General features: G+C 46.6%; 2 protein-coding genes across 3 annotated transcripts; both read left to right on the top strand.

Annotated features, from left to right (window-relative positions):
- Positions 1 to 3005: 3005 nt before the first annotated feature.
- EIF5A2 (eukaryotic translation initiation factor 5A2) lies at positions 3006 to 9435 on the top strand. Of its 2 annotated transcripts, XM_042881320.1 has the most exons (6): positions 3006 to 3024; positions 3236 to 3416; positions 4387 to 4491; positions 4866 to 4997; positions 5432 to 5522; positions 8406 to 9435. In XM_042881320.1, the coding sequence occupies exons 2-5, from the start codon at positions 3252 to 3254 to the stop codon at positions 5489 to 5491; spliced, it is 462 nt and encodes a 153-aa protein (XP_042737254.1). In that variant the 5' UTR covers positions 3006 to 3024; positions 3236 to 3251; the 3' UTR covers positions 5492 to 5522; positions 8406 to 9435. The 2 variants fall into 2 exon arrangements, with proteins under 2 accessions (XP_042737254.1, XP_042737253.1); XM_042881319.1 differs by lacking the exon at positions 8406 to 9435 and having other exon boundaries at positions 5432 to 5538.
- A 149-nt stretch (positions 9436 to 9584) lies between these two features.
- Positions 9585 to 11589, top strand: RPL22L1 (ribosomal protein L22 like 1). The gene is made up of 4 exons (XM_042881223.1): positions 9585 to 9673; positions 9887 to 9979; positions 10430 to 10551; positions 11344 to 11589. The coding sequence occupies exons 1-4, from the start codon at positions 9665 to 9667 to the stop codon at positions 11486 to 11488; spliced, it is 369 nt and encodes a 122-aa protein (XP_042737157.1). The 5' UTR covers positions 9585 to 9664; the 3' UTR covers positions 11489 to 11589.
- The last annotated feature ends 10501 nt before the right edge of the window (positions 11590 to 22090 follow it).

Genomic DNA, 22090 nt, shown 5'->3' with positions numbered 1-22090 from the left:
TTTCTGATTGTAATGTAGCACGTACATCAGTTTAACAAAGCCCACGCTGCCATAGGTGAATTCCTGAACTTCACCATGGGTTCAGAGCCACTTGGGTAATAAGAGTATAAAAATGGTTACCAGCAGAAAGATATCTTCCCCCTCTGTGCTTTTCTACAGCCTCTTGCCAGCACACGGGGACTCCTGAGAGCTAACGGGTTGCTCCCCTTGCTTGGTCAGTGCTGAGTTGAGCCTTTGTGCTTTTTAATATTATTCTTTCATCTGTAGCATCCCCTACAGATGGTATTTTGCTTATCCTGGGATGTTTCCAATCAATTCTGCTAGTGGCTGCCGTGGGGAAGGCTACATGGAGAGCACAGCAGAGCTGGGAGCTGCACAGTACTTCGGCAATCCCTGTCCTCACCGTGCTGCTGGGAGGGATGGAGCTGATATGCCGGGCTGAGCTGTCGCAGTGCACTTTTACCGAGCATGGGGATGCAGGAAAGGGTCACAAGGGTTGGTCAGATCTGCAGATATGTTTACGTCTGCCCTTTCCCATCAGGCTGGCAATTAGCACGTTATCTGCCCTTGTTACATATGAGATCCAGCTGAAACTTGTTCTTATGACACAGCTCGTTCAATCATTATTTTTATCTCTGTGTTACAGTTTTGTCAAGTTGCTAATCATTAAGATTCAAAAGACCGAATCATACTTATTAGCTAAATGGTCATTGCACTTTAGTTAACATGCAAAATATGTTCCTGCACCATGGTTAGCTAATAACGCAATATAATTAATAGCCCCTGAGAAAGCATCTTGTCAGCAAGAGCTTCGACAGTGTTTTCCTAATGTGCTGAGATGACAGCCATTAAGACTTTTCTGTTATGTCAGATAAATGGTGAACAATATCTAGTTTCCCACACTCGAGGCGTAATTTCAAAATTAGTTTGACTTTCCTAATCCAATAAGCTCGGGACATTTGGCTCCATTAACACTTTCCACACTCATTTATCACTGATTTTTCTGCCTCACTTCAACTTGTTTTTCATCGTGGAGAAGAGGTGCCCTCCCTCTCCCGACTCAAACAGCTGATGAGGATGAAACTGAAGCACTTCACAAGCAGCGACCAACGCTGTAGGGTCTGATGGTGCTCTGTGTCCTTATCTTCCACTGAAACCTACAGGGGCTGAGGAATTGCAAGGCAGGAACAGCAGACTGGGAGTCAGAAGCAAGGCTTCCCGTGGGGCACATGTCCTGGTATTTGCGTGGCATCAGCCTGGGAGGAGCGAATAGCAGAGTTGCAATGCATATCTCCTCCTCCTGGTGCAAGTTACAGCTGGTTCCAGCTGGCTCAGTGTTCCTGGCACTGTCACACTGCTTGCCTCATACCTGCAGTGTGCGCCCAGGGTAATTCTGCCAGCAGGGCGCATACCTTGCCCCGTAACGTCTGCACAGCCAGGCAGAGCACATGAGTCAAGAATGACCAGAGAGCAAGAAGAGGCAGCGTGATGGGAGCTGAAAGCATCCCAGGACACACAGCCCCTAATCATTGCAGGGACATCCCAGAATCCCATTCTCAAGACCACCACAAACACAGGATGAGCAGCTGGTGCTGAGCTCAGTCTTGGGAAAAGCAGAGGGGAGATGGCAGCGCTCAAGCAGTGCCTGGAGCAGAGTGCAATGCCTAGGGCAAGGTCACAGCAAAGGCTCTTTCATCTGGTTCAGACCGCATGCAGGAACACGGAGGGTCTGCTGAGCCCAGCACTGTCCTGTGGGAGGGATAGAGCAATGCCTCCCGTGTTGCGTTGAGTTTGCTGGCAACAAGGCTGTGTGTTTGCCCCAGAGCTGGCTGAAATATGTGGCTAAAGCTGGGCTTTAACGAGGTGCTTCGGGTCACTTCTTCAGTATATGAATGAGTTGTATCTGTTCTCTGCTATTTTAAACCTTCCGAAAGCTCTCTGACCACTGCTCACTTCTGCTGCATGACTGATATACAGACTGAGAAGGAGAGCTGAAGATCGATAATGCACTGAGCCTGCTCAAGAGAAGAGACACAATCCAGGTGTGCAGTGCTCCGAGCACACCTGCAAAAATAGAAATACATGTACAGATGAGAGGCCCTGATGGTTACAAACATGCCTTGAAACCAAATTGCTGTTGTTGTACATCAGTACGGCCAAGAAACACACTTCAGAAAATAAATGCTGACCCGGACACAGGAGTGATGCCTGCAAGCAATGACTGGTGCATCTGATTTTCAGGTTTTTTAATGAATTTCTGATAAAGACTGATGGAATATTTTTTTCTGAAAAAGAGATATCATCCACCTACAGCTGCACCTCAGCAAAAAGCTGTGGTTTAGTACAGGAGATGTCTCGGGGCACACCCAATTAATCTCTTAATTGTAGAAAATGAACCAAGTTCACATCCCGACACTCAAAAAAGTGAACCATCATTCTGCTTGGCTCCATCCTGCCGCAGCGTGCGCTCAGAAGAGCTGGCAGCTCTCTCGTGAAGTACTTCATCGTAAGGCAAGATGCCCTAGAGCACGTGCAACTCGTGTCGGTAAGCAAACAGTGCGCACGCATGTACGAACACTTAACGGTGCGACCCGGGCACCGCTTATCAGCCGGCACAGAACGGCGCAGCCGGCAGCCTCTCCCCGCGGCACTCCGCGCCGCGGCGGCCGCGCCGTGCTCCGAGCCCGCATCGCCCCCCTCAGGCCCGGCGGTGCGGTAGCTCCGATCTGCTCCGAGGGCGCCCCCAGGCGGCCGAGCTCCGCGCTCGGCGCCGGTTGAGCCGCGCCGCTCTCCGTAGCGCCTCGCACGTGGCCGGCCGAGGGCCGAGGGGTGGGGCGGGACGAGGCGGGACGGACCAATCAGCGCCGAGGAAGCGAGCGGAAGCAGGGGGGCGGGGCGCGGGGCGTGGTGCGCGCGCTGCCCGCCGCCCGCCGCCCCTTCCCGCCGGCCGCCGCAGTGGTCGGGCGCGTGTGCGCGGCGCCGTGCCCCCGCCCGCCCTCCCGGCCGCCCCGCCGTGCTCTGCAGGTAAGAAGGGCCGTCGGAACACTTCCCCTCCCCCTTTTCCCGCTCCTCTCCGTTCCGGGCCTGGCGCTAACGGCCCCGAGGGCGGTTGGGCCGCGGCGCTGAGGGCCCTGAGGGCGGGCACGTGGCGGGCGGAGCGCGGCTCACCGGCACCGGGGCGGGGGGGGAAGCGGGGGGACCCCGCGCTCGGCCCGACGCTGTGCGTTTCCCGCAGCCCAGCAGCCGCCGCCATGGCCGACGAGTTGGACTTCACGACGGGCGACGCCGGCGCCTCGTCCACCTATCCCATGCAGTGCTCGGCGCTGCGTAAGAACGGCTTTGTGGTGCTGAAGGGGCGTCCGTGTAAGATCGTGGAGATGTCCACCTCCAAGACGGGAAAGCACGGCCACGCCAAGGTGAGCGGCAGCGCCGCGTGTTCTCCGCCCCGAGCGGGGGTTGGGAGGGCCGGGGGGCAGGGCCGGGCCGGGGGCTCTCCCTGCCGCGGATTGTTGGAAGGATTACGCGGCGGTGGTGGTGATAAATGTGCGGCGGCGGGGCAGGGTAAGTTCTGGAAGGGGCTGATGAAATCCCCAGGGCGTGGTTGGGCCGCGCCGGCTGCCCCAGTGACGCTCCCCGGCGCGCGGCGTGGTGCTGCCCAGCAGTTGGCTCTGCAGCTGTCCGGACTGGGCTGCCCTGCACTCGTCTGCTGAGACACATCGACAGACGTGGGCTCGTTTGATTCTTGAGCTTCCACGGCCTCGTGTGACTGTGTGAAGTACTTAGCGTTTGTCCAAACTAGAGGCTGCCAAGCCTTTGCTGTTGGCTTTTTTTTTTTTTCCTGTTTTTCTCCTTAAACTTCATGGCTTTTTTTTTTTTTTTTCCAGACTTACATAGCATTCCTGTAAGACTGAAAGGAGTTGAGCAGGATAGGCTGTAAACTGCTAATCCATGTGCTAGCTGCTCTGGGCGGCTGCTGCAGGCATCAGGGGAGGTGGGAGCTGCTTTCATCTCAGCACGTGGCCACTTCCGTTCTCCTTAACCTTCTTGTCACCGGCCCTGTTCTGTTTCACACAACAGCTGGAAAGTGAAATAAATGTTCTTTAAACAGTCACAAGCCAAAAGTCAACCACGTTGAGCTTTACCTTGTAAAGTGATGGAAGGTGAAGGCTGTAGCCTTCATTTAGTGGATGATCTGAAATGTGAAAAGACACCTCATGGGCCTTCTCTTAGGGTTTGGGCTGCTCTCACACAGCAAGCAAAGGATTTGAGGAGAATCTTGTCTCACGTGTTGCCTTTTAAAAGGCAGGAAGCCCCATATGGGACCAGCAGTACTGATTTCAGTGGTGTAGTAGGATGGACAGTACTGATCTTTCTTTTTTCTTGTAGGTCCACCTGGTTGGTATTGATATTTTTAATGGGAAAAAATACGAAGATATTTGCCCATCAACTCATAACATGGATGTCCCAAATATAAAGAGGAATGATTATCAGGTGAGTTAATGTTATCTTTCCACACTAAAACTAACACTACAAGTAAGATGTTTGTTATCACGAAACTGCTTGTCAATTAGTGAAGTGCTGTTGCCCTGAGAGAACTGAGGGTTTGGCAGACTTGCCTGTCTAGATGTGGCGCTGCTGAACCAGAAGCATTTACTCAGCTGTTAAAATGGTCAGAATTGTCTAGATAGAAATCTCCTGCTTGCTGTGCCACCAACCCCACAAGGCAAATTAAATTGGGTTCTTAACTGTTACAGGCATAGCACTAAAGAATTAGTGTAACAGCTAACTGCCTTCTGCTTGTCTTTGCTTGCTGCCTGCTAATGATGCTGATGTTAAACTTCCTAAAAATGGGTTTCTTTTCACAGCTGATAGGGATTCAGGATGGGTATCTCTCCCTGCTGACAGAAAGTGGCGAAGTTCGTGAGGACCTAAAGCTGCCAGAAGGTGATCTGGGAAAAGAAATCGAAGGAAAATTCAATGCCAATGAAGATGTGCAGGTGAGAATAGAGTGAAGCAGACAAGAAGAGAGATGCTTTAATTGTCCTTGCCTGTCATCAGAATAAATGTTCTTCATTGTGTAATTTGTATTATTTCATGAAGAAGGGGTTAGAGACATGGGAATTGGTTTTTTGGCAAGTAGGACATCTGTGTTGGGACACCCAGTATGGCAATGAAGGCTGGCTCTGTTGACAGCAAAGCGATTTGAGTCTCAGATATGTCAGGATAAATCCTAATGGTGCTATCTGCTTAGTGCAGACCGGAGCTTCCACTCTTGTGTGGAGCTTTGTGAGATAATCTGGGCTTAGAAACAGCTTAAAGTTGAGAGCAAGTCTTGAGATGCCACGATCTTGCACCATGGAGTGTGACTGGCTGTAACTTCTAGGAGCAGTTCTGTGGGGGTTGGAACTAACCTGTGTGTCTTTTCTTCCAGATATCCGTCATAAGTGCAATGAATGAAGAATGTGCTGTAGCCATAAAGCCTTGCAAATAAAGAGGATCGCCAGGCACGGGCAACTGCTCAGGTCTGGATAAACCACAGATCTTTAAATTTGGTTCTGATTGTCACCAAAGCTCTGGCCTTCACAAGCAACCTCATTTCTTTTTTGAATTGTTACAAAGCAGTGCTGGATTCTGGATTAGTGTTGCAGGCTAACTGGCAGTTTTCAAAATCACTGAGATTTTAATTCCTTAATTGTAACTATTTTAACATTCCTGTGGGTTTCAGCTATGGATCTAAGAAACCGTTCAGGTGTTACTAGTGGATATATTTTTTTATTTGCTTGAGCAAAACAGTGTTTGTCTGTATGAACAGACAAAATACAGTATTCAGGGGCTTTTAGATAAGCTAGTAGGTATCTAGGATTATAAAGTGACCTAGAGCACAAATAGTATTTTTCTTGACATGTTTAGATAGAACTGACAATAAAAGTAGCTTTTTTTTTTTTTTTTTTTTTAAATCTTAAATATTTTGTGGATTGGGACTCTTGCAGAACTGTAGGTACCAATCACAAATTTTAGACCAAGAAACTCAAGTGATCAAAAATGCCAGCTGGCTTGACCAAGCCCCAGTGGCCATGTGCAACTTAACTGTATTACCTCTGTATTCTTTTTTGCCAACTTGTTGGCTTATTGTAACGTTAAAATGGTGTCAAAGCCTACCTGTGGTTTAGGCAGGCAGTTGAGTTTTGAGTAGATGAGACATAGATAGGTCAAGGTGAGAATGGATGCTAAAGCTATAGACTTTCACTCGAGGCCTTTGTCAGACTTAAAGAAAAAAAAAAAAAAAAAAAAAAAAAAAAACCCCACAGTTCAGTTGCTCTCCTTTGTTGTATTTATCTGAAACTATAAAAGGGTGACAAACTCAGCGGGAATCTGTTGCAGTGCTTCCAGCTTTAGGTTTCAATCTTCAGGTTCAGACCGTATTTTTGTAGCGCAAGGACCACGTGTTTTTTCCAAAAGTGGGACGAATTGTAGCATTGAGCCTAACCTAAATGCATGTGTGGTGTTGGTTTTTTTTTAATTGAACTATTGCATTTTCAAAATACGGACTTGACAAACAATGCTGAACAACCATGGCTTAACTATAAAAAGTAATTAGCTGAAAAAGTCAGCTCCTATCCACAGGAGTTGGGAGTCGTTGGAACACACGTGCATGCCTCTAACTACTCAGTAGCTTAATAGGCAAACACAAAGCTTTACAGAACTAGTCATGAGAGGATAACTCGCTAGCTTACTCTTGATTATAGCACTCAACTTGAAGTCAGACACTTAAAGACTCTTCATAGGTGGGAAACTTCGTAGCCCATGGCTCAATCTCTCCTCACAGTGGGTGAAACATTTCATGGACTTGCCTTAAGTTTCAGCAGCTATCGGCTGATGTAGGACAACTTGTGAACACCCAGTGTGCTGCGTTAGGCAACCTGCACAATTCAAGCTGTTGGCAACGAGAGTCAGACTTAACGCTGCTGCTTACTGCTTAAAGTGTTTCCAGCTTGTACTCTCTAATCCCAAAAGGGCTCACAGCAACTATCCTGAACTGCCCTTGTACATACTGTGGTGGGGCTTAGCAAATTCTGGAAGTCTAATGTAGTGGGCAAAAGCATGTTCTTTATAGACTTCTCATGATGGAGAGCAGTACAGTGAAGGTAAAGACAGCAATAAATATACTCTGGTAATAAAGCACAGTTACCTGGGACACCTGGCAGAAGTGGGATACTGCTGCATGCTCTTACCTAGTACAATGCACATTGCAGGTGGGCTCTGAACAGCTCCTTGACTGAAATGACAGCTTTTCTAAAAGCTGTAGATCCAAGCTACTGAAATGCTTCAGAAAGGTTTTTAAGGGCATGCTAACAGCAGAAGCAGCTCTGCACTGTGTCCTTTCCTGCCTCCCCAGTACCAGTACCTAAGGGACAGGCTTTGTCGGGGTTGAAGGTGAGTGAAACCACTGATCATAGTCTTAACAGCAAGCTGATCTGTGTGATCAGCAGCCCAATGGGGAGTCATCACTATGAAAGCTTTCTAAAATGCTTGAAACCTACAAGACTTGGATTTGTTGTTCTGGTAGGGTTTCAGTCTGCTTTCTGGTGCCTGTCAGTCCCTCCAAACCCTTGTTGTAAGACAGGTGTTCGATGCCACTGGCCCACAGTCCAAGTATTTACTAAGACTGTAAGTTCTTGAGGACAGGGGATGTTTCCATCCTGTTTGTACAAGTGGGATCCTGGCCTGACTGAAGTTTTCAGGTACTAAGGCAATCTAAAGATCAAGATTTTATGACCTCCAGCTTGCTGGAAGAACCCTCCTTGGGGCTTAAGGATGTCCTATTGCAACCTTCAGTTCTGCAAGACCTAAATGATTCAGTACTTCAGTATAGGTTTGTTCTTATATACAGTTGTCTTTTGTGAAGCACTTCGAACACAGTGGAAGTGCATAGCATTGCCTCGTCGTGCATGAAGTTTCCCATAGGTAATAATACATAAGCATGAGTCTTAAGCATAATCTCCAAGTTTTAGTAAAGGTGAAAGTTGCTTCTAAATTAGAACAAGTCTTTGAGACACTTTTTCCAAGGTAAGATGTTTCAGTCTACTGTCAGAATAATTTGCAACAACTTTGTTATCAGTAGTCTATATAGATTCATATTTTTAAGATCTCTAAGCAAATGCTTAGGAAAATTCCTATTTTGTAGCTTTAGTTTAAAACAAACATCACCCGACTACTTGTTTTGTAGTATTGTCTTTAACACTCAAAGAAATTGTATCAAAATAGAAAGCTAAGCTTCTGGATAGCTCATGCAATTGCTTAAAATAAAGGCTGTGATGACTAGGAGGTAAAGACAAGTATTTCCACTCCAAACAATGCATTTTTTTATGGCTCCAATTCATTGAGTTTCTCATACTACTTTACAGAATTGGAAAGACTGCAGTATTTCCTGCCTCCAATGTTGGCACGTAATACTTCAAGATTTCAACAGATCCTTCAACTTGTTGCTTCTAATGGTGGTTTTTCAACTAGGCTCCTGCTAGTTGAGCCATGTTCTCAGGGCTGTTTTGTTTTGTTTTGTTTTTTAAGAAGTTAGCTGAATTTCACTGTTCTAATGTAACTGCTTTCAAGCCTCTCGCAGCTTTTTCTAACCCATGATGTACCCACAAACCGGGCACAGTCTGTAGCTTCACAATACAGGTAGTTTTACCGGATCTGTAAAGAAGTCAAACTTGTTGACAGTTGAAACTCTTATGGTTACTGCAGGTCAGTCTTACAGAATTCAGAATTAAATAAATCCCACTTTTTTTTTTTTTTTTTGCTTGAGTGATTAGAATGTAGTTTGTTACGGTAGAATTAAACGTCAGGATCAGACGACCTTAAGGCTATGTTGCATATCTCACACGCAAGTTATGGAAGGCACAGGTGAGCTCTGGTGCCTGTGGGAGTAACTTCTGCAAGCAGAGAGCTGCTGTGTTGGTCTGAATGTTGGCTCTGTGTCACTGGAAGCCCCCGTTCCCTGTCTAGGGAGGAGAGGCCCCCCAGCACAGCAGTGCCATTCCCTCAGCTGTGCCCCAGGCAGCTGCAGGCCAGGGGCTGCCTGTATGCTTGAGAAGGTGCGTTGCTGTTTCACACCACACCCACGATGAGCTGAAAGCGGTCGTTGTGTGCTTTGCTCCAGAAGTTATCAAGGTCTCAGTGCGGGGGGCAGCGGGGCGATGCTCGGGGTGGCGGGGCTGCCGGGGCGCTGTGACGCTGTGGTGCCGTGGTCCTGGGGGGTGGTTTGGGCCTCCTGTCGCTTTGCAGTCAGCGTTCGCTCTGTGCCTGCGGGCCAACCCCGTGCTTTTTACGAGGAACACTTCAGCGCTAGAGCCGCTCGGCCTAGAATTGTACGAGGAAGAGAATTGCTTTCGTTCCTAATGACAATTAATTAGAGCAAATAAAGAGGTGACTCGCTCCGCTGCCGCCTATGACTCGTCCTTGGGGGAGGGCGGGAGGGACGACGCCTCAGGGAGCCGCGGCCCCACCCGCCATCCCGGCACCCTCTGGCCGCGCAGGCGCGCCGCTCCGCCACGCGCGTGCGCCATGACGTCACACGTGCGCATGCGTCATGACGTCCGACCGGCTATAAGAGCGCGGCGTGCGCTCGGCCTCTTCCTTTCTGCGAGTGCGTCGCTGCGGTAGCATGGGGCCGGTGAGTGCGGGCGGGGCGGCCGATGTCTGGGCAACCGGGGCGGGTGGGGAGCGGCCCTGTGCCGGGAAGGAGCCGACTGCAGTGGGGCCGCCGTCCGGATGACAATGCGACTCCCCCTGCCGTCTTGTGGCGCCGAGGGGCGGGGGGTGGCCGGGCGAACAGCCCCCTTGTGGTGCGGAGCTAACGCTGGTGTCGTTGTCGTTTCGTTTTTAGCAAAAAGATAGGAAGTCTAAGAAGGCGACGTGGAAGTTTTGCCTCGACCTGACTCATCCTGTTGAAGATGGAATCTTTGATTCCGGGAACTTTGTAAGTGGTGGCCGTGTGCGTGCTGGCAGTGCTCGGTGCGGTACGGCAGCCGGCCTGCCTGTGATAAACCACAATGTGAACAACAGCAGCTGCTTTTTAATTCGACAGCAGTTCCTGAACGTTTCCTGGGCTTAAATATCTTGTATAAACGATATGACGGGTGCCCTGTCCCTACCTGCCCCAGGCTGGTAGTGCATCCTGGAGCTGTGGGTGTTCCTGCTCACTGCAGGGTGCTGGACCAGGTGGCCTTTAAAGGCCCTTCCCAGCTCAAACGCTTCTGTGATTGTGTCACTTTAATTAATTGCACGCTGGGAAGTCTTACAGCATTGCAGATGCTTAGTGGTGGCAATGAGTGGTATTTAATGTTGCTCCATGACTAGGGTCCCTTCCCTAGTTCATACCTAGGGTGCCCTTCCCTAGTGTTCTATTTCTTCTCTGATGTCGAAACAGGAACAGTTCCTAAAGGAGAAGGTTAAGGTCAACGGGAAAACTGGAAACTTGGGGAACACTGTTCACATTGAACGTTTGAAGAACAAAATCACAGTGACGTCTGAGAAGCAGTTTTCTAAAAGGTCTGACTGGGTTTCTTTTCACTGTATTTACCGAGTAGTGGGGTTTGAAAAGTGATAAGTAAATTGAATATGGCAGATTTAATATATATTAGTAAATAGCTAATATTTTGTAGTGCGTGTTAATATTAGTAAGATACACAATTCAAACAGATTTACAGGATTAGATATTAAAAAAAAACATCTTCTTAAAGGACAAGACTTAATGTTCCTTCTAATACAGATATGATAGTACAGAAATGTTTATGTAGCTTGTTGGAAATATATCAAGGAAATATGCTTTTTAAAATTGTAGCTGCATTCATATAATGAGTGGCTGCTTTATTACTTAAATAGTTATATTAAAATATATGTGTACACATATGGCAAGAGAAGCCAACTGAAGCTTTCCAGCAGTTAGTTTTTGGAGCATGCAGTAGATCAGTGCACGGAGCTGGGTGCAGTTCCTCCCCCAGCCCTCCTTTCACTTTTGTGATATAGGTGTGCCAATATCTGCTGTGTAAGAACAAGGTTAAGAGCAGAGAGAAGTGGCTCTGGAGGTACTGGCATTGAGCTATGCAGTCAAGAAGCACCAAATAAGGTCTTACGTATCAGGAATGAAAATATAGGCTTGTTAGCTGTTACACATGATACTTTGTGATTTCTTGCTATAGTTAATGCAGTAAGTAGAATCACCCCTTGGAAAATTCAGCATATAAGTCACACTGTTCCCCTGTTAGAGCCACAGCACGAGTGGAGTACAGGCATAGGAATGTTAAATGGCAAAAATTCTAATGTATAATTATTGTTTGTAAGGTACCTAAAGTACCTCACCAAGAAGTACCTCAAGAAGAACAACCTTCGTGACTGGCTTCGTGTTGTTGCATCTGACAAAGAGACGTATGAGCTACGCTACTTCCAGATCAGTCAAGATGAAGAAGGATCAGTCTCTGAAGAGTAATAGAAGCTTAGCTTTATGCTCAGTACAGTGTATAAAAGGAACATCTATTTATGAGAACAGTTAACTTATTGGTGAATAAAGATTTTGTACTCTGTTTGACAGAGCGTGGTTTGTTTTCAAGCTCTTTTTTTTTCCTTAAATTGTAATTAATGTAAGTAATAGAGAATCATTTGATTTGCAGTTTTATTTGTGTTGCTAGAAATTGGAGCTGTTCAACATGACATCAGTAAAAGGCCAGGTAGGAAAGCAGAACTAAGCCCCTCAGCCAGCAAAATTCTGGGACATTTGCAGTGTTAAAGGGTGCACTCAGGCTGCATGAAGGCAGCTGCTTCCTTTGGAACAGCCACACAGAGTGGGCTTTAGGCATGTAAAGCCAAAATTGGGTATTTAGATGGAGTTAACACTGTGGAATCTGCAGTGCAGTTTAGTTTATAACAGGGATGCATGTAGGCTACAACACAGATTTTCTGCTTGAAGAAAGCTGCTAGTTTAAGCTGAAACATTTCCTTATGGATTTTTGATTATTTATTTCAGCACTGCTTTTGCTGGCAAGTTTTATGACAGGCTTGAGAGTTGCCAAAGCACAAAGCAATGCTTTACCAGCCATGACTTCCTCTCGTGCTACCTAAATCTAAGCAAACAGTACAGAGGGGGTGATAAGCGAGACCCCAAGGCACATGGAAGTTTGTCTCTTGTTATTTTCCAATTTGTTTGAACAGCTGCTCTTAACAGGAGATAAGAGGATGCAGCAATTGAACAGCTGCTTGAGTAATTGCTGTTGTGCCCATATGTTTCATTTTTCTGTTTCAGAACCAGCAGAGGTAAGAGAGCCAGCCTGCTGCTTTGGATTTTATTTATCAAAGATGGTTATGGTCAGAAAATGCCACAAGCTGGGGTGTCCTGAGGCTGCCAGCTGCCAGACGCTGCTCTCGAGGTTTGTGTTGAGTAGATGCAGACCTCAACCTGGATCAGTGTGAAACAGCATGGGTAGCTGCCCTTGAGCTGCAGGCCAGGCAACTGGGAGCCATTTCCCCTGAGCACCTGACCCTCTGCTGATTTTCAATCAAGGGTTTTTTTTGCTGGAAATCAAAAAAAGGCAGCTAGTGCTTATGTAAGGTGGTTACAGGCTTGAAAGTTGGTCATGCATTCACCCAGCAGCATGGTTTTTTGTATCAAGCTGCAAGAAATTGGAGAAAAAAGAAAAAAGACATACAAAATAACCACATGTTATTTGCAACACAGAGTTAAGCAAAAAAAAAAAAACAAAACAAAACCTGAGTAAGTTGTATTTCAAAATACATCCCCATCTATTTATTTTTTTTTTTTTCCAGAATTGCCCTTTTATGTGGCAGTGCATCCTTTGAATGAGGCTGACACAACAAAACCATCCTGATTAAATGTAACAACTAGAAACAAAATCAAAAAGTCAATAGGGCTGTGCTACCTTGTTATCTCTCTCCTTCCTTTTAATGCAGTGTCATGTGCTGTTTCGCAGCCTAACAGACAGCATCATTCAACAAGCACTGGGGAAACAAGGGCTGGGATTTCAGCAAAGCACAGCTGGGTTTGGAGGAAAAGTGCTACTGTGAGCAGCAGTGCTCTCTGTGCTTATCTGGAGCAAGGATGGAGCCCAGGAAACCCATTCCTCCTGTGGGCTTCACAGGAAGAAATAGCTGCAGCACACAGACAAGAAGAGAACATCAGGAAAACCTGAACAGTGGGGATTGTTTCATCACATCGACCATCTCATGGCAACAGAGCTGGGGTAATGCAGGTGGAGGGTGGAAATCAGCCAGTTCTTGTTTACATGAGGAAGTTAATTAAATTATCCAGATAAGAATCACATGGACCTTTGGGGTCAGTTGTTTCTTCCCCCTTTCCTTCCCCCCCTTTTTCTTTCTTTATTTTTTTTAATCCACAGCTTAATCTTGAGAGCAGAACAGCACGGTAAGTTTTACATTCAGTTGAAGTTAAACATTCATATAAATACATAGGCTACATAACCATATGCTTATATAATATACATATTATTTTTATCTCCATTCCTTTCTCAATAGAGGTTTTCCCCTCTCATTTCTCTATAAGCATTTCTTCTGGGCTTTTCCAAATAAAATTGGTTTAGGAGAGACCTCCCACACATGGAGAATTTTGATGTCTGGCAAATAAAAAAATAATGAAGTGCTTTTTCTTAGACAACAAGCTCAGCAGCTGTTACCAGAGCAGACGTAGCAGATCTGCATCAGCTATTTGTTGTGAGCATAGAGAGCTTTTTCTGCACCACCAGTTCTCTCTCATCTCTGGTGCAGCAGAACCTCACTGACTGCAATTAAAAAACTAAAACCAAAGCCACACGCTTTTTGCCTGCTTGCTCCCTAGGCCTAAAATTACCAGAAATCAACCTTATCATGCATCCAAGGTCAGGAATAAAGAGCAAACCGCTGGCAGGAAATACCTGGAGAGGTGCTGAGGCACTGCTGCGTATCACAGAGCCATTTGGCAATATCAGAGGTGGCACAGCATCAGCATATTCCCAGAGCACCAGCACAAAGTAATTAGGAACAGAGAGGCCCATGGAAAAATAAATAAGAATAGCTTCAGTGTCCCAGAGGCAGGAAATGAACGCATGAAGGGAGCGATCCGATTACACCAAATATAGGCAAAATAGGGATAAAGTGTTGTTTATTTTAGAGACAAAACAAAAGGAAGAAACCTCATCGGGTTGATGGGGCTGAAAGACTCCCTGTGCTGGCTGTGGTATGCTGCTGCACCAAGCCTCCTCCTCCTTACCAATATCCTCACCAGTACCAATTGTCATTACTCATATTCCCAGCACAGGCTCCCCACTAAGGGCAATGACCCTGCAGGCCTTTGGGATGCTCTGAGCTGCTGGTGCCCAAATCAGGAACCAGCTCACACAGGAGGAAAGGCAGCACGGAGCAGTGGATGCCCTGAGAGCAGCTGGCTGAAATACTTCCCTTGGACACAGAATTGTGAGAGCACTCCTCCAGCACACAGCCCCACTGCCAGCACGGATAAGGATGGCTCTGAAGTCCCTGTTCCCAGAGCTGTAACATTTTCCTGTAAAAATGCATTCATCCAGCCTCCTTTCTGCTCACATAGAAAATATTTATGCTGCCAGGAGATAAGGAGCTCGGAGTTCAGGACGGTTTTTGCTGACAGCATAGGCTGGGAGCTGCAGAGCTTCCAGACTTTCCCCAAAACCTCAACATTTTGGGTCTCTTTTCCCAAACCTGCTCCAGACTGGCCCACACCAAGGGCATTTTAAAACAAAGGTGACAGTCTGGGGAAATTACACTATCCTGAGGACTGAACATTTGAGCAAGGGATGTAGGAGAACACTGTGTGGAACCTGACACAGGTCCTTGATCCAGGAACACCTCGGGAGCAGCAGGGACAGGAGCAACCAGGGCTGCTGTCTGTGTGTCACAGCTCCCTGTGGATTTCTCCCCTACCATATGTGTGATCCAACTATTTCTCCAAACACCACTTACTGTCAGCCTTGCAATTCTTTGAATCAGTCGTATATCTGCAAAGCTAGCAGGAGATGGAGCCAAACCAACCACTGTGTGCTTTGGGGAGCACAGGGAAGCTGAAAGCAATATTTCAGCAATGATGGCATAAAGGCACCAGGCACAGCTGCTTGCCCAGGTTTGCAGCACCCCTGTGACTGTGCAATATCCTATGATTTTACATTTTCCTGGGTATTTTTCATAATAAGCTCTAACGATAAAGGCAATGGTAGAAGCACACACATTCATCTGTACTTTCATTTTCCTCTGCTCCTACGCTGAAGGAATTGCACTGATTTCAACCCGTTAAGTAATACTGACAATCCCTTGAAGCCCAAATACTGAAGTTAAAATGCTTCAAGACTCAACTATTGAAGAGACTGCGCTCAGATTTTACTTCATTACAGATGCAGAGATAAGCGCAGAATGAAAACAACGGGGCAGCGAGAAGCAGAGCTAAGATGCAAGCCAGTGTTCTGACCCCAGGACAGTGTTACACCACAGGTGTGGGAGGAACCACAAACACTTTGTGCCAAGCCCTTAACCAATGGAGTCACATGGAAGAGACTAGACATGATGAAGCGAGATCCAACATGATTCAGGACCTGAGCAAGATGTTCACTGATGGTGAGCCGAGGGGATGCTCTGTCAGCTGAAGTAACTGCCTCCAAATGCTGCCTCTCTGGAAGAGGGAGCACCAGCAACAAGTGAGAGATCTCCAGGATCAGGGGAATTGTCCCTACAGGTAACTTGTTGGCTGATTCACCAGTATCAAATAATTCCTTGGAAACTTCCCACCCCAGAAACTTCCCACCCCTGAGAAGTGTTTTCATGAGCTGAGATTTCTTTGAGTTAGGGAACAAAAACACCAGCCTTTGTTTAACTGTAGAGGTATTTAAAATACCACTATGAGCTTAAGTTGGTGAACTCTGTCTGTGTAGCACACTTCCCAAGACCTACCCTGGGAAGGTCCGTGTGACACCCATACTGCTCTGGATACAGCATCTTCCCATCTATGCTCACAAACAGGTTTTACACTAGATCTATTTCTCTACATGGTCACCACTGAAGGAGATGATTATGCCACTCTCCTTTGATCCTGAATCCTAAGGACCAGAATAAGTGAAACATGGCTGATCACCCAGCAAAACACCTTTCCTCATGACCAGCATAGTGAGGGTGCATGCATTAACACATACAAAAAAACACACTGGATTAAAAAGCACTGCCCTGATGAGGGAATATTGACTGCAATTTGTTTTGCAAGCACTTAGCAAAAGAAGAACTAAAAGAAATGGGGAAATGCCCAGCAAAATAACATTAAAGTTGAGTCCTTGGCAGCCTCAAAATGCGCCCCTTTAACATATTCAGGGCACAGGCAAATTGCAGACCCTGAATCTGAAGTAAAAAACTGAGTTACGATTTGGTCAACACGTGAAAAGCACAGCAGCACAGCAATGAGTCTGCACTTCTCATCTCTCCTCCCAGCCATGGTGCGTAGTTCTATAATGGGATGGAAAGTATCACAGTAACAGAGGGCTGGCAAAGTCCTGGCTGCAGCAAACACGAACAAGTTCAAACGCAGCAGCCACAGATGTAGAAATGAAGGAAAAAAGGCTTCTTACCTTTGGAAGGGCTCAGGTATGCAGGGATCTCCAGTGAGATTCCCTTACCTCCACTGCCAACCCTTAAATGAGGGCTGAGAAGGGCTGCATCCTGGCTCCACCCCTTCCCGTCACTCCGGTACATTGCATGCACCTGAGCTCCCTGGGTTGGCCCTGCCTTCCCACCAGGTGCTCCATCACTGCTTCAGGCTGTGACTCAGCATTTCCACTACAGCATGATGTGCAAAACCACAGAGCAAAGATACACACCATCACTGCCAGCAGGAAACTGCCCCCGTGGTCCCCAGACCTGCATGCCTTATAGCTCATCTTACTCTAAAAGCCTACAGAAAGAGAAATATAAAGCAGTCAACACACATCAGATCCTGCCAGAGCACACAGAGCATCTTTGACATGGCCTTATCACCTCCATCCTGTTGGTTCGAGCTCTGAGCATGACCTGTTCCACAAGCAGTGGGAAACATACTGCAGCTGAGATGGAAATGGATTGTTCTTCTCTTTTTCAGCTACCCTGAGATATGAATTGGGAATTCATTAGCTCTGAACTGCTGAAAAATAACATTGCTCTTAAAATATTCAGTAGCCTCCTGGCTCTAAAGGACCTTGGTTAACTGTAGACAGAGCAGAGGGGTTTTTCATCATTTAAAGTATCCTGGAAAGACTCGTTAGAAATTACTTACTGTTTCTTTCAGATGTTTTTTATTTCCATTTGCAGACTCTTCTTGCTCATGGAAGAGCTAAGATGCAAAACCATTAACAAGCCCTGGAGAAGGTGAAAGGATTTCTTTCTGCTGGTGTGAGAGGGGCAGGGCGAATGGTGGGGCTCCAGGAGGGGGGTAGGGCTGCAGCAGGGCCCTCCCTGGCTGTCTGTTGGCCTCAGCCTTATGGAGCAGGTCATGGGCTCAGGTTCCAACCACAGCTCTCCACCTCTGCTCTTTGAAGTACAATTTATTTTCAAGGGGTTTGAAAAACAAGTTGGAAGAGTAACATGGTGGCTTCACAGGAATCCAATGGATGAGATGGAATCACTCAGGTTGGAGAAGACCTCTAAGATCCCCAAGCCCAGCCCCAACCCTTACCCCCATGTCCACTGCCCACGTCCTCAGTGCCACATCCCCACAGCTCTGGAAAACCCCTGGGGATGGTGGTTCCACCCCTCCCTGGATAGCCTGTGCCAATGCCTCACTGCTCTGAGAAGAGATTTCCCCTAGGTGAGATTTCCCCAAACTGAACCTTCCTTGATAGAAACAATGCGCCATCAGAACCAACTACCTGCAGAAAAGTTTCAAATTAATCCAAAATCAATTTGCTTTTTTTTTTTAAGGGATTTTTTTTTTTCCAGCTCTTTTCAAAATGAAAGTACTGGAACAAGATTAAAATTCATGTCATAATGAATGTCTACACGGTACCTTCATGTCAGTCTTCTGAAAATAGTTAGTAAATCCCTGCTTGGAGAGCTTATCACAAGGAATGGGAGGTCCTAAAGGAAAAGCTGGCAGCAGGAAGCAATCAAACCTGCAGTTTTTTGTTTAACTGATGTTTTCCTGTGAAAAATATCCTTTGAAAGAAGAAAAGCAGTCCTTGCTGCACAGCCATCCCTCCCATCGCAGGGCACCAGGGCTGAGCACAGCATGGTGTTGCCATCCTCCCAAGGTATATCATGCACATCCATGCTGAGAGCAAAGTAGCAAAAAGGTGACATATTTTACATGAAAACCACCTCCTTCATATACCTCTGCAGCCAGCAGCCATGGCAGATGCTGCAATATCCCAGTGCAGGCAGCAAAAGAAAAGGCTCAGCAGCAACATTGTCTCTGCAGATGCCGCCCACTGGCCCTGCCAAAGGGGAACGATCAATTTCACAGCATCGCTGCCAGATCTGCAGCCACAGCCAGCAGATCAGGAAAAAGACTTACTGCTGACTCTGTGCAAGCTTGGAAAGATTCATAGTAATTATGTTTTCTTAAGAAAATAGTTGGATTAATCCTTCTGCTGGGGTTGCACTTAGTTTCCAGTCAACTGGTGTTTTGGAATCATGTCAAAAGCAAATCAGGCTGCCTGGCACCATTTCCCCAAACAATTCATGGCCGTGTTTCTCAAGCACTCCGTTAGGTTTTCAGAAGAAAACAGATCTGATTTCAGACACGCTCAGAGGGTGCTGCAGGGTGCTGGCAAAAATGAGGCTGCTGTCATGGTGCCTCAAAGAAAAGCAGCAGATTTTGCACAGACCTAGACTGCTGGAGATGGATGCCAACCACACGCTTTCCTGGGTTGTAGTTGTATCATTTTTTGCAATGATCCCTTTATAGCTCCAAATTTGAAGTGGTAATTCCAAGGAAGAGAACAGGCGAACCTAAAAATGGATGGAATTTCATGAAAAAGTTCCCGAGCACAGCAGTGCTGCTGATGCCAACACAGCACTGCTCTGAGTCTCTGCAAGAGACGTGCAAGCACCAAAGTTTGCAACAGGCTGGAGGCAAAGCTCACAGCACAGCTAAGGCAGGGCTAAGGGGGTTGGTGGGAGAGCTAAGGACAGCTCTTAACTATCATCATTGAATTACCTCCTGTGAAAGGCTCTGCAGAATTAGCTTTCATGAAAATCACTCCAGCTTCCATACTACAGTTTAGTGTAAATTAATTTAATCACTGAGAATTAAGCAGAAACTCACACTCATCAGCAATGCAGAAGGCTCTTCTTTATAACAGTTATGCAAATGATGTATGTGCCAACTAATGGGTTGCTGTGGATATACCAACACAAACCCACCATTAGAAAGCAGTTAACTTGTGTAAACTTCTCTCCTTGGCTTTACAAACACTCACACTTAGCAGGGGAGATGATGGTCGAGTTAGAACCAGTGGTTGTCACCTTCCTGCAGTGGTGGCCCACCCACAAAGCAGAGAGAGCCTGGGGTGGGATGTCAGGATCCAGGCTAGGTCTTCATATATATAATTAGTCATTCTACTGCCTCAAATAAGAGTACAAGCATGGAAAAATAGTTTCAGAATAAAAATAAATGAATTTGACTGGGATGGATGAGGCTGAGATGAGGAGGTAACTTTGTCAGGACAACTTCCTCTTAAAGCTCAGCCTTTTTGTCTATCCTCTCAGCCTGTAGTTTCCTTCTTTAATCTCTTCTTTAAGGTATTCTTGGGGCACTCACCCGTTCTCCAGCTTGGCCATTTTCTCTGAAATCCCCTTGATGCCTCATGCTCAGCCCACTGTGACTGAAGACTTTTCCCATGCACTCGCAGGCGTAGCCTTTCCCAAAAGTGTGGTAATGATCACAAAGACAGAGAAGAGAAACTCCACAGGGAGACTGGAGAAGGATGGCTCTTTCAGCTGAAAGTCTAGAGGGTTGAAAGGAGTTATTACTGCTGTTTATAAGTGTATAAGGAGTCACAGCAGGAAAAGAAAATAATTAAGCTAAGAAGAACTAATGGGAATGAGCTGGCCATAAATAATTTACAATGGAAATGAGGAGAAGCTTCACACCATTAGAGGAGATCTCCATGAAAACCTCCGTTCTCACCTCCAATTAGTCTTAAGTATCATAAGGAGTATCACATTTCCAAGTCAAGACCTGAATGCCTCCTCCCCACCACAAAGAGAGCCAGAGGAGGAGACAGCACCTCCCAACCTCAGCCCCATTCATAGTGGCAGGGGATCACCACAGCACCAGGGATGCTTGGTGGGGTAGCCACCTTAGGACGGGAGCCATCTGGAGATTGCTGATGGTTCTGAAGGTTCAAAGATGTCAAAATGCACACACTTGGGTTGCTTTTTCTAGCACAAACTTGAGGATCAAAGCCAGTTTGTGCAATGAGTGCACAAGCATTGCCCAACACCAGAGCACCAACACAGATCATGAGGCAGAAATGGCCAACATCCACAGCTTCTCTTATCTTATGACTTTGTTGTTACTGACATCGAGCATCTTCAGACATTTTGAAGGATGATCCGAGAGCAAATTACAGGATCAAAGTTAACTCAATAAAATTGAGTTCTTAAACATTATGAAAATTAATGTCTCCTTGAAGCCTTAGTGGCACAGTGCTGTGGCCTTCATCCAAAGCTGAGGTCAGGGCATGGGGAAGACCAAGGTGGTCAGCTGCAGTCTGACTCCAATTTAAATGCCAAAAATGAAAGAGGGTTCTTAATTCCCAACGGTTTTCTGCTATTATCTCACTCTTTCCATCTTGAAAACAGCCAGTTCAGGAGATGTGCAATCTACCATCTTAGAAAGTGAGTGATAAGCATCCATAGCAGCGGGAAAGTGGATAGAAAAGAGTATTTAGAGTGGAGGGATGCAGATGGATGGAAACTTGTGCCCAGGGATTTAATAACCTGCAGTAGGAGATGCACAGAAGGTAACTGCCTTTCAACAGTGCCAAAATAAGTCATCAGAAGAGTTCATAGCCATCGGGGATGCAGAAAACACTGCATCTGAACACATCAGGTTCAGATGGAATCAAAGCTAGTTAGAAGAGTTCACATGCCCCAGAGCCAAGGAGGGACATGGAAGCACAGCAGCAGGGCCAGGTGCCCTCACACAAAGGGACAAGCACCACTGCCAGCTTAGCCACTGCACATTCCATCCACGGGGACAGGTCTTGCCCTGCTCTTTGCCCCTCTTGCACAAATCAGAGCCATTCCAGAGAAAGCCAACATGCCCAGGAGGGACTCTTCCACCCATGAGATAACACAGACAGAGCCTCTGTTTTGTTGAGAAATCTGCTGATGGGAGGGAGGGTCAGGCTGGTGGGAGACACTGCTTGTGACCTTCCCATGTTGCTCATTGCTGGATGTGTGCAGGTCAGGGGCTGCGTGGGATTTATCAGGGATGAGGCTTCAAGGACAGCACAGAGAGAAAAGAGCCAAGCACAATCACATCACAGGGCAATTCATTAGCTGCAGAGCTGATAGCCAAGCCTGGGGGTTGCAAGTAGATGCCAGGGATAAATGCCAGGAAACAGAGAGTTTCAATTTGACTTGCACAACTTGAGCAGCTTCTCAGCTCGGACTGTGCACAGAACCCTTAGGTTGTTTCTGACTGCTCTCTATCCAAGCCAGCTGCATTGCCCAGGTGTTACAGAGGGTGACTCAAGGCAGGCATATGGGGAGCACCTTGATAGGAGTCAAGGATTGTCTTAGGTAAATCCTCCTGATCAGCTCTGCACTTGCTACAACTTTTAGTCATAGCTAGATTTTATGATTCTCAACAGTATTGCCAGCTTTCCAGAATAAGGAAAATCTGTGTAACCAAAGGGCAAATATATTTGTATAAACCTAAGGGTGGACACATTTGTGCAAATTATGCTGGAGAATTGCATAAGAAGAGGATGTCATCTAAGCCAAAAAGAGAAGTAGGAGATGTCTCTGAATGCAAGCATTTATATTGTATAACCAAGATGTTATAATTGCAATATAATCAAAAGAGTAAGGC

The sequence above is a fragment of the Lagopus leucura genome, unplaced genomic scaffold (genome assembly GCF_019238085.1).
Source record: "Lagopus leucura isolate 7727_CA_CO unplaced genomic scaffold, USGS_WTPT01 Super-Scaffold_100029, whole genome shotgun sequence".
NCBI lineage: Eukaryota > Metazoa > Chordata > Aves > Galliformes > Phasianidae > Lagopus > Lagopus leucura.
This window is presented reverse-complemented; position numbering and strand designations above follow the sequence as displayed.

Coding starts and splice junctions, on each gene's coding strand:
- EIF5A2 (XM_042881320.1), top strand. CDS start 3,252: ATGGCCGACGAGTTGGACTTCACGACGGGCGACGCCGGCGCCTCGTCC. Junction 3,417..4,386: donor GAAAGCACGGCCACGCCAAG/GTGAGCGGCAGC, acceptor TTTTTCTTGTAG/GTCCACCTGGTTGGTATTGA. Junction 4,998..5,431: donor ATGCCAATGAAGATGTGCAG/GTGAGAATAGAG, acceptor CTTTTCTTCCAG/ATATCCGTCATAAGTGCAAT.
- RPL22L1 (XM_042881223.1), top strand. Junction 9,980..10,429: donor TCTTTGATTCCGGGAACTTT/GTAAGTGGTGGC, acceptor ATGTCGAAACAG/GAACAGTTCCTAAAGGAGAA. Junction 10,552..11,343: donor GAGAAGCAGTTTTCTAAAAG/GTCTGACTGGGT, acceptor ATTGTTTGTAAG/GTACCTAAAGTACCTCACCA.